Genomic DNA, 17,090 nt, shown 5'->3' on the forward strand with positions numbered 1-17,090 from the left:
ATATCTTACAACGCTTCTGCATTTTTAGCAAGGTTTGAGAGAAATTACATGGTTCCCACACCACACATTATACAAACAACCCCCTCCCTTTCTAGTATAAAGATACTGGTCCTTTTTTGTAAACAACATACACAGAGAGTGATGCAGAAGTTGCAACCATTATTCCTTTTTTAGGCAAGATGCCAAAACAGACAGATATTTGGCCAGTGCTGGATTATACCAAAATGTTTGTTCTTGTTTAAATAAAAACACAAGAAAGGGCCCAAATCATATTGCTAGTGCCAACTAAAGCAGACCCACTGAGTCAGATTTACCAAAGTGTCAATTCCCTACTTAACAACTGCTTCAATGGGTTTATTCTAGCTGGGACTGAGGCTGGATCGACAATGCCATGTAATGCATCTTGGATATGATCAGAGTAGACCCATATTGTGTGATTCGATGCAGTTAAACTGCATTTTATAGTCTACGTTGACCATATAATGCGGTTCCAAACTGCATTATATGGGAGTGTACATCCAGTCTGGATTTCAACCAAGATTATACACAATTTTATCTAAGAAAAAAAACCCACTTAGTATTGATTTCTATCCTTACATTTTCAAAGATAATTTTCTGCTTATCATTGGTGCATGGAAGCAAACGCACACTCCACTCCTTTATGAGAAACAGCAGTGTTCAGCAGACACCAAATTACTCCACATTTTCTTTCCTTGGGACACCGATTTAAACATTTCTCATGGAGAGGGGATCTGGGAAAGTATTTTACCTTAACAATGCTCATGTTAAGTGAAGATCTAATTTAAGCAAACAGAAGTGTATTTAGACTTCATCTTTCAGTGGACCAGGCAAAGCTGTTAAAGAGAGCCTGTTGTGCTCTTAGGAGTCTGAAGAGATCTTGCGTGTGGAGAAGAAAAGGGAGCATGGATCTCGAGACGAATGTGGATGCAGGCAGTTAATCAAGGATAGTTTTGAAGTCGTCGTAGATGGATGGCTCTGTCACTTCCCTTAGCAACTGGACAGTAGCTTTTGGTATTTGCCGAAGTAATCTTTTTTTACCTACAAACACAGTGTCGCTGAATAATTGCTACTCGTCAAAGTGAACCAAACAGAACGAATACACCAGATCACCAAAATATAGGAGTACAGGCATGTGCGATCCATTAAAGAATGCTTCAAAAGTACCTACAAAACTTGGGGGGGGGGGGGGGTCACGCTGGTGCTTTGTTTCTAAAGTGTTTCTAAAGTATACTTAGTGAAAAACTGGTTACTATAAAGAGAATAATGAAATTTCGTTACTATTTCATTACTGTAACTGCGCATGTGCATAATTAAATTATTATAACTGGAGAAACTATAAGTTTATGTAAACATTAAAAAAACCTACAAAAACTATTTACTTGAATTTTATATAGCATGTAGCGGGGGGGGGGGGCTTGAGGGACTTCAGCCAGCCCCCCCCCCCCCCCGAAATTCTCAGCGTGGCCCGCGAGAAGGCCTTACTGGTACATCATTTAAACTGTTATGTTTATTCATATCATGATCTGATCACCATACTCAATATATCCCATATGCATGGGGCTATTGGGATAACGAAACAAAAGGTTTGCTAGGGTATATCCTCAGCCCCTCCTCTTGAATCAAACTCACCCCCCCCCCCCCCCAATCAAACTCAGCACCCTCCGAATCAAAATCCTGGCTACGGGCCTGTATACAATGCACAAGATAACCAGGGAATCAATTCCCAGGAGTTTCAGAAAAAATCACACATCTACAGATTTTGGGGGATTTTTTTAAAGTATAGACAAAAACAATTTATCCCCCCCCCCCAAAGCAACAGCCACAAGCCTTTTGAATGTCTGTCTATGACACACAACCACGTAACTTCAACTTAGCAGAGATTTATACTATTACTTACTTACTTTACTCTTCTTTGCAGATTCAATAATTTTATTATTATTAGACTGACTCTAAACACTATGGCTGGCTGCTGCAGCCCAATGCTGAGCATTGCATTCTGGGAAATGTAGTTTATCACAGGCATATGGCTCGCTTCCCAAACTGTGCATGGGCATCATTACTATAATTGGGGAAACATCAGGGACTCCTATATCCTTCATTTTTAAAGCTATGAAGGTGAAACTTGCTACAACAGTAGAACACATTTACCACGGTTAGCCCACAAAATTTCATGTTTCACTTATCTGTGGATTTTTGGCAAATTTTCAAAGTTTTTATAAACAACATTAAAAAAGACTACAAGAGCTAGCTCCCAACTTTCAGAAATACTCATACATGTACTGATTTTAGGGATTTAAAAAAAAGTTTTGATAAAAAATGACTGTTTAGGGAGGGACAAATCTTTCTTCTCTCTCTTGATTTGTATTTTCTGATTCTGAGGCATACTGAGAAATGTAGTTTAGGACAGAGCCTTTTGAATTCTTTGGCATAGGGCTCCCTCGCTTCCCAAACTACATTTCTCAAGTTCTGTGCGATTCCCAAAATGCAATGGTTCCTGTCTTCATGGCAAGAAGCCATTAAATCTTCACAGCGAGAAGCTATTAATCTACAGGGAGAGGAATGACAAAGGAGGCAGGTAGCTTTTCTTATGATTCCTTCCATTAGCTTAGCTTGCTTTGCATTGAATGAAACTGACTTTGGGAATCTTCCAAGCTTTATAAAACTAAAACGAAAAAGTATGGGGTCAATTTCAATTCTTAAGTTTTTGGTGTGGGCCACGCAAATGCTTCGGAATGGCTTAGGACTTACAAAACTTCCGATTTTCTTATGAATTCCTACTCATTGAAATGTTTTGCACACCTCTACAAAATATCCCAGCTTTCATAAAAATCAAGCCAAAAACATTTGAAAGTACTTAATCTCTTTCTTCTATGCTTAGAGAGGAACTAGTTGAGATGCTAAACATACCACTTGGAGCAACATGTTTGATGTATTTTTTAAATGAAGTTAGTATCAGAACCCCAATTCTCATCGGGTCCATGATATATGGTTTCTTGTTGGCCCAAAAAACATTTTCTTCCTTGGTAGTTAGCTCTGTGCCTTGTAATCAGGTGCCAAAAGATTGACTTCTGGCAATGAAGGAAAAGATGAACCAAAAAACCCCGCAGGAGAGAGCAACCAGTTAATCAATAGGGTGTGGCTGTCAGTTCAGCTATCACTAATTTAAAAAAAGTAACGATATGGTTGAAATGTGCAACAAGGCTATTTGGATCAATGTTCTCAAGGAATAACTCATATCAGATTAGATTTTATTACAAGAATGATGCTAGTGACTGTACAGATAAGGTTCCCCAAGTATAGCATGAAGACCTAGGCAATATTTAACTGTGTGTCATAAAAATCCACATATCCCCAATGCACATTTACTTACATCTATAAATAACTCAACAGTCATGGTTCTATAACTGCCTCCCCAACCCTACAGAAGGGAAACGCTTTATGTTTTCAGCAGTATTTCCTTACCAACTCCCTCCCCAAAACAAAAACAAAAAAAAAACCCCAACAGTCCTCTTACATAACCAAAACTGAGCACCATTAAGAAATCTGCATCTTTAGTTGGAAGTAACAGCTGATAAATTACTGTAATAAAACTGATTGTTTTTAATGAACGATTTATAGTACTGCACTTCCGTACTGCAAAGGTGGCTCAGAAGTGAAGATTAAAGATTTATAGTAATGCCCATTCTCTGTGTATATGAAGTATATAAAAGTAGAGAAGTACTTACACAGTGCGAGGGGCACAAGAAGGCATTTGTAGATAACTCTGTGAATGGCCAGTTTAACACTGAAGGCATGATAGCAAAGCCACTGGACTGCTTTGTAAGTAAGTGGAGATGAAATACCTATGGGAGAAAAAGGAATGTCTACAAGCAAAAATAAATCAGCAAGTGCTTATTTAGGAGCTATATATCCCATACTTTAAAGGTGCATGTGTGTACAATGTGGATTTGAAGACGGTACATCGCCAAAGTTGCAAAAGTTACTTTTTCGAACGGTGCTCAGAATTTCTCAGGCTGGATTAACACCGCCATATAATCCAGTTTCAGGATGCAGATTAACTGCATTGAACTGGATTGTATGAGTCTATGTTGCCATATACTCCAGTTCAAGGCATTCAATCTGCATTCTGAAGCTGGATTATATGGCAGTGTCGATCCAGCCTCAGCATGTTCATCAGATAGATAGGCTGAGGGAATCTGGGAGTTGTAGTCAAAAGCAATCATGTTTCTAAACTCTGGGGAAAGGACATGCTTTGCTTACGCAAGGGCACAAATCCAACCTTCAATGTGAACAAATTCAGCACATCATGGGAACTCTTATAACTGCCTTCATTAATCAAGAGCATCAAGATGTCAGTCTAGTCCTAAAAGGTCACCTCTCCAGGCTCTGGATGTGTTTTATGCCATTAAGAGGAGGCACTTTGGAACCTTCTACACGGCCATATAAAATCCAGATTATCAGCTTTGAACTGGATTATATGGCAGTGCAGATTCATATAATCCAGTTCAAAGGATATAATCTGGGTTACCTCATTTGACAATCTGGATTATATGGCAGTATAGAAAGAACCTTCCTGACAATACGTTTTGATCGCTGCCAACAACACATGCAGAACGAATATCTGAAGGGAAGGCTAGGTATGTTTCTAGTGTCTTTGTCCTCCATGCAGACCTGCTTCTCTTTAACACAAAAAGGAGGAATACTCTTGGTGCCACTGAGATTTCAAATTTAAATAAATCAATGTATTGTCGAAGGTTTTCACGGCTACCAGCATTAAAAAAAACTCTAAAATTACAACAGCAAAACAACAGAGGGAAACAATCAGGGACATCTAATCACCTCTCAACAAAAGATTGCCCCAGGCACTGTCAGGCCATCAAATGCTAATCAAAGTGGTCAGTTGAAACATTCACACGTAGCTCCAGCAGACAAGAGTTCTTTGTCCTACCCTGGTCATTCCATAGATATATAAACCCATTTTCCTAGTTCCAACAGACCTCACTACCTCTGAGGATGCTTGCCATAGATGCAGGCAAAACGTCAGGCGAGAATGCCTCTAGAACATGGCCATATAGCCCGAAAAAACCTACAACAATCCATTAAATAAATCTGTTATTCTAGAAGCTACCCTACTATCTTTACCAGCCTATCCTTCTGTTCTTTTCCTGAAAGTATGTTCTAAAGATGGGAGGGTGGCTGCTTGCAAACCAAAGCCTCAGTAAATTACTACTGCTAAAGTTCGTTGGACTGGGAATGTCTTATTTGTATGACTTGGGGCTTTAATGAAAGCAGGCGAAAGAACCAGAATGAGCAGTTTGCTTACTACTGAACAAAGTCAGAATTACAATGAATTATTTCTCTTTTGTTTTTGAAATTCACCACCATCATTAGGAAGGTCAAGCACTCTGCAAGGTTCATTGCCTTCCAGCTAGCCAAAATGGAGAATAGTGAGGGCCCTTCCACACAGCCACACAACCCAGAATATCTGAGTCCACATTGCCATATATCCCAGTTCAAAGCAGATAATGTGGGATTTTATTCAGCTGTGTGGAAAGGGCCTGAGTTAAAATGAATGGACTGAGAGTAAAAACAACACCTCTTAACCCAAACAATTTGCTTGTGAGGGAGGAAGGTGATCATCACTGGTTCTGAATCGGTTAAATTTGTCATTCAACTTCTCATATTCCCAGTCTTGGTTGTGTTATTCTCTCAACTCCCCAATTTGGGGATAGGAAAGCAAAAGAGAGAGTGACACAGTATTCAGTGATGCATTTATAGCACCATATCTAGCTCTCCTGGGGGGGAAAAAGGTAAGAAAAAGCTGCTCAAGCAGCCCTTCAGATAGACCTTTGGGATCTATTTTAGGTACATTTTATTTCACTCACCTGAATTTTTGGTTTTCAAAACACAGAAGCAGCATGAAGCAGTCTCAGATATTATTCCCAGGAAGAAACTAGGGTTGCTTTTAATTTTTTGGTTAAAGGGAAGTTGAAGAACACACGCATGAAACCTAGAATGAAATAGGACACAAAAAGCCCTCTCCATAATTAAAAAAGTAGCTAAAGTGTGCTTATGATTCAAGCCCTTGATAGGAAATAAATTCCAATGAAATTAGTAGAGGAAATCATTGTTTGTTTTCAAGTAGTAAGTTAAAACAGCAGTCGTTTAAGAGAGGGTGTCTTTGGTCATAGAGAAATCTTCTCTTAGGTCCCATCTACACTGTCATTATAATTATATATTTATATTACATGTAATATTACTAATAATATTACAATATAATGGTATAGTACAATATAGTAATTGTGCAGAAGTCATTATTATTATGCTTGTGTTTAACTGTTAGAGTATGTATTTGGGTTTGTAACAGTAGCTAAAACTGGAGTCATCTGGTTTGAATCCACAGTGAGCGTTGTCAAGGAGACGAGGCTGGCTAGCTCATGAGAGGGAGAAGTGGGCGGAGCCAAGCAGGAAAAATTATGTGGTTTTTAAAAAAACAGCAGAGAGAGGCTTGGAAAGGCCTGAGAGGGAGGTGTGAGTGTGAGCGGCTGGTGTTTTTCAGTCTGGGAGGGCTGAGAGGGAAACCTGTCCAGATTCTTTGGTCAAAGAGGACTAGAGGAAGCCTAGTTAAGATCCCTAGTTAAGGAAGGACTAGAGATCAGAGATTTGATCGAGGGAAGATCAAATTGAAAGGCTATTTATAGTAGTGAAACATTCTTCACTAGAGAGCTTCACCTCAGTGAAAGTTAGCCACAAGCTGTGTTATCTGGAAGAGTGGACTGTATTGTAAACCACGTGATATTCAAAGTTCCATAAGTTATTTAACAGCCTGCTTTGTACACAATAAACTTGTTATCTTTTGTTGAAAACCGTCTCATTTCAACTAATCTTCGTCTGTAGAGCCAGATCTCATCGGTGGTACCTCACATTGGTGGCAGTTACCTTAATTTACAATTAATAATTGGCCTCCTCCATAATATACTCTTCTATACAATTGAGGCCTGAGGTTAATTCCCTCCATAACATCCACATCTGTACAATTGGTGATAGCGGTGGGGATCTTCAAAGTTAAAATCCCTATACCCTGTCCATCGTTGTGTTCGCATCTTCCCAGTAATATTTAATACTGATATTGTACTATGCTAATAATATAATATATTGTGTGTATGTGTGTGTGTGTGTGTATGTACACACACACACACACACATATATTGTAAGCCGCTCTGAGTCCCCTTCGGGGTGAGAAGGGCGGCATATAAATGTCGTAAATAAATAAATAAAGCTCCATTATGAACCCACATTATATGACAGTGTAGATGGGGCCCTACTCTTACCTAACAGTACCTATGGCCTTTCAAAAAGCTACCTTTTACTTTCCTTCACAGCTGTTGCCTAGAAGAGTGACAGGACATAACGCGATTAAAGAGATAACTTGGGTGGTTTCAAAATACGCCTTAAGCCATTCTTGTTTGGCCTTGACCAAAGTGTATGTTCAGTATGATAAGCAGATGTTCACAGGGAGACAAGGAAAATAAATCCCTGTAGAAGAAAAAGGAAGAAGGAAGAAAAAGTGATTCAAAGGTTATCAATGCTCCAGAAAGTGAAGATGGGAGCCTCAGCTCATTACTTGGCAAAGCTGAGAGGACACAGGTTAAAGTCCAGGCAGAAATATCCAGACACTATGTTCTAAGGGGAGAAGTGGTTAATGAATTACCAAAAAAAAAAAATGCCACCTAAATTTAGAGAGCAACGAAAATGAAGAGAGATTGAAAAAAAGTGCAGTTAACAGGTTTGGCTTCGATTAAGGGCCTTTTCACACAGCTGAATAAACTCCCACATGTTCTGCTTTGAATTGGAATATATGGTAGTGTGGACTCAGATAACCTAGTTCAAAGCAGATATTGTGGGGTTTTCTGCTTTGATATTCTGGGTTATGGCCCTGAGATGAATTTAATCAGATGCTGATTTGCAGAAGCCATCATGTTTTGAAAATCATGTAGACCCACATCTGATTTAGTTCCCTTTGACTTGACACTGAGCCACAGGCAGCTCCTCATGTGAGCACACCTTCAAACCCTAAATTTGGTTCAATTAATGTGTGGATCAGGGTGTCACAGAACTAAATTGTGGGAAAGATCTCTGATGTCACAATGCACTTGGAAATCCTGCTTGGTACGTTTTGGCTGTGTTGTTATGCCCTTATACCTTTCCAGAGTTCTCTTCCTGTAGTCTTCAAACATTCTTCATAGAACCATACTTTCCTCTAATTATCAGGCAAAATGAAGTTCCCTTCCAGTTCCTTTCCTGCCCACTAGAGTTTGGAAGAACTGCTATTTGTGGCCAGCACTCCCAAGTGGCACAGCGGGTTAAACCGCTAAGCTGCTGAACATGCTATTTGTGGCTGGTGCTCCCAGTGGCGCAGTGGGTTGAACCACTGAGCTGCTGAACTTGCTCACTGAAAGGTCAGCAGTTCAAATCCAGGGAGTGGGATGAGCTCCCATTGTTAGCCCCAGCTTCTGCCAACCTAAGCAGTTCGAAAACATGCAAATTTGAGTAGATCAATAGGTACCGCTTCTGCAGAAAGGTAACAATTCTCTATGCAGTCATGCCAGCCACATGACCTAGGAGATGTTTATGGACAATGCCGACTCTTTGGCTTAGAAATGGAGATGAGCACCACCACCCCAGAGTTGGACATGACTAGACTTGATGTCAAGGTGAAACTTTTACCTTTTACAATTGTGGCCATGCTAGCTGGGGTTTAATTTAAAAAGTAACTTCCAAGTACTGCTTCAAAGGACTCATTTTTGCAACAGCAGATTTCTCCTTGTGCTCTGGTATACTCAGGGAGGGCATATGTGCCAAAGCAGCGACCTATTAGCATGACAGAAAGCCAACTGCTCCCACTGAAGCATACCAGTGGGATGGTAGAAGGAGGGGAAGCTGGAAAGATCTATTGGCAAGAAGCCTATCAACAACTGAAGCTCAGCATTTTAGAGCTCATGGAGCTCTTCTTCAGACAGGTTGTCACTGAGATATATAAGGACAGTTTCCGGGGGGAAAGTCTAAGAGAGGGCCGAGAGGGCGTATTATCCGAGACTGGAGAGAAGGGTTTATAGAAACAGACTAGTGGCACAGAAAGTGTGCAGCTGATGAGGCTAGAACAATTCCCAAAAGGATTGTAACCACTTTGGCTCCAAACACAACATGGCACTATGGGAGAGACAAGGAAGGAGTGGCACTTCAGATGCTGCTGGATTACATTTCCCATAATCCCTAACCACTTGGCTAGCAAGGATGAAAGTTGAAGTCCAGAAACAGATGGAGGTTTCTGCTATTTTTCTAGAATGCAGGAGTGGGCAACTGCATGGGGTTCAGGGGCTACACTGCGCCCGGAAGAAGGCATCACCCCTTGACATCCATCCTACCCACACAAAAATGTTTGAAAATTATTTATTTATATATTATTTATTTACTACACTTTTATCCTGCCCTTTTCAGACTGAAGACGACTCAGGGCAGCATACAGACTGGCAACATTAGATGCTGAACACACATAAATACATCAATTAAAACAGATTAAATCACATAATAAAATTCATAATAAAACTATATAAAATCAATTACTTCTGGGTTATTGTTTCTGTGCCCCACATACTTGGGAAATGATGATTGTAATTGCATTCTGCTATCCCTCCTGGTCATGTTAGTCAGTTCCTGTCAGAAAAAAAGTATACTTCTAGGCCTAAAACAGCCCCTCTCCCCAAATACAGTGATACTTTGACTTAAGAGTTCAATTAGTTCTATGACTGAGCTCTTAACTCAAAAACTTATCTCAAAGCAAAATTTCACATTGAAATGTTATTAATCCGTTCCCCCCCCAAAAAAAACCTTTTTATTACATGTTTTAAGAAAATGTACTTTATACATAAATAATGTACAAATGCACATTCACATGAATCAATAAAAAAGAAAGACCATTCCAGTCTCCCTCGCTCTCTCTCTCTTTAGAAAGTCAAACATACCAGGAATAAAAATCAACAAATCCAAAGTATCTCAAATAGACAGAAGCAAAGCAAACAGTAATCTCCAAAAATGGGCCAGAGCACGAGGCACAGAGGCTGCTCCCTTGAAGCCCTATCGCCCTGTATTCTCACACTAGCGCTCCCTCTGGAACTAACTACTAACTCAAAATGCTGCTTGTATGTCAAAACAAAACCCTGGCCGAGCAACAGCTCTTAAATAAAAAGTTGAGACACTCTTAAGCTGTGGTTCCACTGTATAGCAAAACTGTACCACATATCCTTTGGGGAATATAGCAAAAACTATATCTCAAAGGAAACCCTAGGTAAAGGTAAAGGTAAAGGTAGTCCCCTGACATTAAGTCCAGTCATGTCTGACTCTGGGGTGTGGTGCTCATCTCCATTTCTAAGCCGAAGAGCCAGCGTTGTCCGTAGACACCTCCAAGGTCATGTGGCCGGCATGACTGCATGGAGCGCTGTTACCTTCCCGCCGGAGCGGTACCTATTGATCTACTCACATTTGCATGTTTTCGAACTGCTAGGTTGGCAGAAGCTAGGGCTGACAGCGGAAGCTCACGCCGCTCCCCGGAATCGAACCTGCGACCTTTCAATCAACAAGCTCAGCAGCTCAGTGCTTTAACCCACTGCGCCACCGGGGCCCCCAAGGAAACCCTAGAGACCACAAAATCTCCCCACCCCTGCTATACAGCCAATTCAGTCTAAATCTTTCCTGAAGAACAGGCAATCCTTGCATCACTTATTTTTACATAGACACACTGTTTAAAACAGCTCTTCAGAAAAACACAACATCCAACAGCATGGCTTGCAAAATACAAGAGATAAAGGACGAAAATGACTTTCTTTTTACAGGAACAACTATGCAGCTATATCTCTGCCAAAATGATTTCACCACTAAAGAAAAGCACAAGGAGAAATATGGAATAGAAGATACGCACTTCTTAGATTCAGATGCCGACATGCTCACATGGCACGAAAGAGTGCACCCAGGGTCAAAGGCACTCCTGGCATTTCTTAACCCACAGCACCTTCCAGTGGCTTTTGATAGTATTGGTACTTGCAAATTAACTCACATACCTGTAGGCTTGCAGCAGAAGGATCTTGTAAACATTAATACAGACTGTTCTAAGACTATTAATCTAAATTGAGACAGAGAGAAAAAATAAACATTAAATCATACATTATGGGGTAAGTTTGTCTGACATAAATACATGTGGACAAAGAGGAATAATTATTTTCATACAGGAAAATACAGGCACAGTAATCATAGCAATTTCTACTACAAGTTGTTCATTCCATATCAGGAATTTAAAAATCCAAAATAGCCTAAAATTGTCCACATGCACGGCTGGAAATTCTGAAATTTGTTTCAAATGGTTTAATGTACACAGACTCTGTCATGCACAGAATTATTAAATAGACGGTGCATAAAAATTATCTTCGGGTTATGTGTACAAGGTCTGTATGAAACGTAAAAGAATTTGGTGGTTAGACTTGGATCCCATTTCCAAAGTATCTCATTATGTTTACGCAAAAAATTGAAGTAATCTGTAAGAAAGAACAATCCTTGTCATAAGACTTTTGGATAAGGAATATACAGCCTGTACTGGATAGCATTAAGGGCTTAGTTCTGGTTACACATTTTAGATTAATTCCATCTAAATACAATCCTAATTGTGTTTTGATTTTTCTTACCTGCAAATCTACAAACACATTGTGACATTTCAGCTTCAGGACAGCAAGTAGTTTATTTTTCATGCTCACACCAGCTTTGACGCTAGAGTTGAAAGAGAGGCTTGATCTGATAGATGTGCAGGAATAGCTGCAGTTGTGGCAAGGCAGAGAAGAAGGGAGGGAGAAAGAGTGAGACGGAGAGAGGGAGTAAGAAGAATATAACAAGCTATTTGATCAAAGTAATTGGTTTGCTTGGTTGGATTTGAGGAAGATTCAAATTGTTGCTTTTTTCTCTGATGGGTTCAATTGGTATGGATTTCCGATACACAGTGATCTGTAGGGGAAAAACGCTGGATACTTCACAGCTGTGTAATCAAGATAATATTAGCATGCCAAAACTGCAGACTTCTAAATGATATATATTTCAGCATCACCCATTTCTTATGTTCATTTTAAACACTGATAGTGGGTGAAATAATGACATGAGAAACACTCAGCTTCAGAAAAACACATTTAACTCAAAAAAATCACACAGCCAACACCGAATTCTAAAAAAAATTAACTAAACCAATACGTAGTTAAAATCGAGGAACACATTAACCTTGTACTACACATAAGATATATTCTTGAACTACTCAACTGAGTTAATGACTGGCCAAACAGTTTAGCAGTAATGCTATTGTTGTGTGACTTGTTGTCATCCTTTGAGTAGTCTAAAAATAAAGTTCTGAATGTGTGTGAGGATGTGCAAATATGAATTTGGAGCTGCAAATACAGAAAGCGGCACAGCTTGTAGGTAGCTGGGAAAAGGCTGTACAGATTACTCAGCTTCCAGCCAACATATTAACTGGAATTATCAGTCAATTAAAAATATTCTAGTCAAGCAATGATCTGCTTTTTAACTTGGATTGGAAGCCAAGCCCCATGAGGAATGGCCTAGGAAGCTGGGTATGTTTAGCTTGGAGAAAAGAAGGCTGAGAAGGGTCATGATTGCCATGATTAAATATCTGAAAGGCTATCACATTGAGGAGGGGCAAGCGTGCTTTCTGCTGCTCTGAAAACAAGGAAATGGAGCAATAAATTCAAATAGCAGGGAAAGAGATTCCACCTGAATATTAAGAACTTCTGAACAGTAACAGCTGTTCATCAATGGAACTCTCTGCCTCAGAGTTTTGGTGGAAGCTCCTTCCTTGGAGGCTTTTAAACAGAAGCTGGATGGCCATCTGTCAGAGGTGCTTTGATTGTGATTTTCCTACATGGCACTATCCATGATACTATCCATTCTGACAGTCCGCCACTTACAGGTTAGAACAGAGGTGTCAAACAGGTGGCCCTCCAGGTGTTTGGGACTCCAACTCCCATATGCCTATTACAGCTTTGGCATTCCAGGAATTTTTCACTAACAAAATTACCATGCTTCGGCAGGAACTCCCTCCCACCGTCGACACTTTGAGTGAGCTGGAGACCTTGTGGCCGCTTAGTGGGCCTATCTTCGATTTACACCGCTTCACACGGAGGATGTCGCCAGAATTCTGGCTACTGCAAAAGCAACCACCTGTTCTCTTGATCCGTGCCCCTCTTGGCTGATCAAGAGCTGCCTGGAAGGTCTACTCGATCCGTTGTGTAGTATAATCAATGGCTCTCTTGAACAGGGGATTTTTCTGGACAACCTAAAAGAGGCAAGGGTTCGTCCCTTGTTAAAGAAACCTAGCTTGGATCCTATGACCCTTGCCAATTACCGTCCTGTTTCTAATCTGCCATTCTTAGGCAAGGTGATAGAGTGGGCTGTACTGGGACAATTGCAGCAATTCCTGGATGACACAGCTGGCCTGGACCCTTCCCAGTCAGGTTTTCGCCCGGGTCATGGGACGGAGACAGTCCTGGTTGCCATTACGGATGAACTCCGTCGCCAGTCTGACAACGGTGGATCCGCGCTACTGGTACTTCTCGACCTTATCACAGCATTTGACACCGTCGACTATGATCTAATGATTCACTGTCTTGCCATGTCCGGAGTTCGTGGTCAGGCCCTCAATTGGTTCAACTCATTTCTCCGGAACCGGAGTCAATGCATGGAGTACATGGATCAAGTCTCCGATAGATCCCCCCTCCCATGTGGGGTCCCCCAAGGTGCAATTCCTTCTCCTCTTCTCTTCAACATCTATGTTAAGACTCCTTGCTAGTTTGGCTCGGAGTTTCAGCCTGGACTGCTACCAATATGCAGACGATACCCAACTCCTTCTGCACCTAGAGCCTGGAGCAACGTCAATTCCAGACAATTTCACCCTATGTATGGAAGCTCTGTCAAACTGGCTACGTGCTAGCAGACTGAAGGTGAACTCAGCGAAAACTGAGATTCTCTGGCATGGCCGCCCGGCAGGTCTGATTCCTCTGTTGGCCACCTTCGATGGTGCCGCCCTATCTCCATCGACCACTGTTAAGAACTTAGGTGTCATCCTGGATTCACAGCTGACAATGGAAGCTCAGGTCGCTGCTGCCAGCAAACAGGCCTTTTTCCATCTACGACAAGCGAGGCAACTGGCACCCTACCTATCTGACGAGGCTCTGGCAACTGTCATCCATGCCACGGTGACGTCTAGGCTGGACTATTGCAATGCCCTGTATGTGGGCCTTCCGATGTCTACGACCCGAAAGCTTCGTATTGTTCAGAATGCGGCAGCCAGGCTACTCACAAGAACACCCATGAAATGCCATATAACACCAGTACTGCAACATTTACATTGGCTTCCAACTGAGTACCGTGGCCTGTATAAAATGCTAGTTCTGACCTTTAAAACTCTTTACGGCCAGGGTCCATCGTACCTTAGGGACCGCCTCTCCTTCTCCTATCATAGGAGGTCGCAACGAACAGCCCAACGTGACTTACTCCATATACTGGGTCCTAGAGAAGTGCACTTGGAAAGGACCAGACGCAGAGCTTTTTCTATTTCTGCCCCTGCCTTGTGGAATTCCTTGCCGCCCTACATGAGAGCCATGCGTGACTTAGGGCCTTTTACTCTCGCACTTAAGACCTGGCTTTTTACTAGAGCATTCGATCTCTGTTAATTTTTAATTTTTGTATGTATGTATTTTATCTTTTATAATTTAACTGTAAATCACCTAGAGCATTCTCGGATGGAGGGCGATTAATAAGTTATTAAATGATGATGAAGATGATATACCCTTGCAAGTTGGTCAGGAATTCTGGGAGCTGAAGTCCAAAATACCTGGAGGGCCACAAGTTTGACACCTCTGGTTTGGGTTAGACTGTCTTCAACATTTCTTGCAATCCATACTCTAAGTTAGGTGACAAGGATCAAAATAGTCTTAGGATAAACAACTGCTAAATCTCAACAATCCTAGTTTTCAATCAGTTTCTTCATTAATCTTCCAATTAAAAGCATGCAGCATGAATACTGATACAGACATTAATCCTATTTACCTGGAATAATCACAATACACTTCAAGTGTCCGTGTATCAATCAACAATCCACACCAAGGAAAGACACAGTGAAACGGCAATTGTTTGAACCCTGACAGTCCAGGGATATCTTCATCGACAGAAAAATTCACCACCGTCTTGGATGCATTTATAACAAAGCCATACTCTGGGATTCCCGTGGCTAGGGTTCTAGGTCAAAGCAAATGCATGGTTACAAGTTTAAATAGGCACATAATATATGACACTGTCTCTGCTCTTCTGATTTCTTTTAAAATAACATCCCCATAGCACACTTGGAGGAAACAGAAATCTGAGGATTTTTAGAAAATAATAAGAACTAGGCTGGCAACAGTCACCAAAGGGGTTTTTCTGTAGCCACCTCTATATTTTGGAATTACCGGCCATGAGAGATTCAATAGCTGAACAAGCTGTCTGTTGAGTGGCCTGTTCTGTGGGTCGTGACACTGTCTGAATTTAAAACAGTGTCACAGACCCATCTCTTCTGGCAAGGTATTGTAACGATTTTAAATTCACTATATAACAACATTTGAAAAAAAAATCTGTTCCTGGTTTGAAAGTGTTATTCCTATTTAATTGTGCAGTACTGACTTTGAAAGTAGTTGTAATACTCCAGAAACTTTTTTTTCTGGTTGCCACAAACTATGTTGAATTGGTTGAGACTCAATACGACACTCATTGAAAAACGATAGCAAAATACGCTGCAGGATGTCCCGCAACAATGAAGTTTTTGCAGTTTAATAAACTTTCCCCATGTTTTTATGATAGAACCAATGAGGAAATGTTATTTATAACTTAGAACAAAATGCGTGTTACATAGTGCTATGTGTTTTAATACATTTTAAATTATGTGCTGATCATTATACATTGGTTGTATATGCTCTTTTAAATTGATGTTTCAACGGGTTTATGTGCTAGGTGTTTTTAACTGATGGCATTATGTTGTATTGACACAACACTGGAGGCACTGAATGCTGGGAGTCCGGATATGGGGTCAATTTATTATATATTTCGCTATATGGTGTTTGTTGATTTTTTTTTTTAAAGTGGGCAACAATAACACACACTAGCCGTCCCCTGCCACGCGTTGCTGTGGCCCACTCTGGTGGTCATGGGCGTTCTGTGTGGGAGGTTTGGCCCAATCCTATCTTTGGTGGGGTTCAGAATGCTCTGTGATTGTAGGTGAACTATACATCCCAGCAACTACAACTCCCAAATGTCAAGATTTTATTTTCCCCAAACTTCACCAGTGTTCACATTTGGGCATATTGAGTATTCGTGTAGAGTTTGATCCAGATCCATCATTGTTTGAGTCCACAGTGATCTCTGGATGTAGGTGAACTACAACTCCAAAATTCAAAGTCAATGTCCACCAAACTCTTCCAATATTCTGTTTGTCATTAGAGTTGTGTGTGCCAAAATTGGTTCAATCCCATCATTGGTGGAGTTCAGAATGCTCTTTGATTGTAGGTGAACTATAGATCCCAGCAACTATAACTCCCAAATGACAAAATCAATTTTTTTGAGTGAAGGACATACATTGGGTTTTAGGTGTCTTGTGTCCAAATTTGGTGTCAATCCATCCAGTGGTTTTTGAGTTCTGTTAACCCCACAAACGAACATTACATTTTTATTTATATAGATAGATATATATTTAATTTTCCCTTTCCTTCTGCACTCAATTAGCAAATACAACCCTTCTAGTAGAGTTTCCCCATCAGCTGGAACAACCCAATAATTCATATATGCTACATTAACACACTATAATTCAAGAAAAAACATTGATCTGCCCTTTAAAACTAGGCAAGGAAGTCAAATCTGCATGTTTTTTCTGGCTTTGCAAAGTCCATTTTTTTGTGAATTATAGGAAGATGGATACACAGCAAGAGCTATCTCCA

General features: G+C 40.6%; 1 protein-coding gene across 1 annotated transcript in view; it reads right to left on the reverse strand.

Annotated features, from left to right (window-relative positions):
- Positions 1-789: 789 nt before the first annotated feature.
- Positions 790-17,090, reverse strand: part of TERT (telomerase reverse transcriptase) — a 47,658-nt gene continuing 31,357 nt past the window's right edge. Inside the window, exons 11-16 of the mRNA XM_067467557.1 lie at positions 15,175-15,363; positions 11,754-11,880; positions 11,136-11,197; positions 5,907-6,031; positions 3,747-3,863; positions 790-1,059 (exon numbers count right to left, since the gene is read on the reverse strand). Of these exons, the coding sequence (XP_067323658.1) occupies positions 956-1,059; positions 3,747-3,863; positions 5,907-6,031; positions 11,136-11,197; positions 11,754-11,880; positions 15,175-15,363 (724 nt within the window). The 3' untranslated portion in view covers positions 790-955. The remainder of the gene's footprint in view (positions 1,060-3,746; positions 3,864-5,906; positions 6,032-11,135; positions 11,198-11,753; positions 11,881-15,174; positions 15,364-17,090) is intronic.

This window comes from Anolis sagrei, chromosome 4, assembly GCF_037176765.1.
Source record: "Anolis sagrei isolate rAnoSag1 chromosome 4, rAnoSag1.mat, whole genome shotgun sequence".
Classification (NCBI taxonomy): Eukaryota; Metazoa; Chordata; class Lepidosauria; order Squamata; family Dactyloidae; genus Anolis; species Anolis sagrei.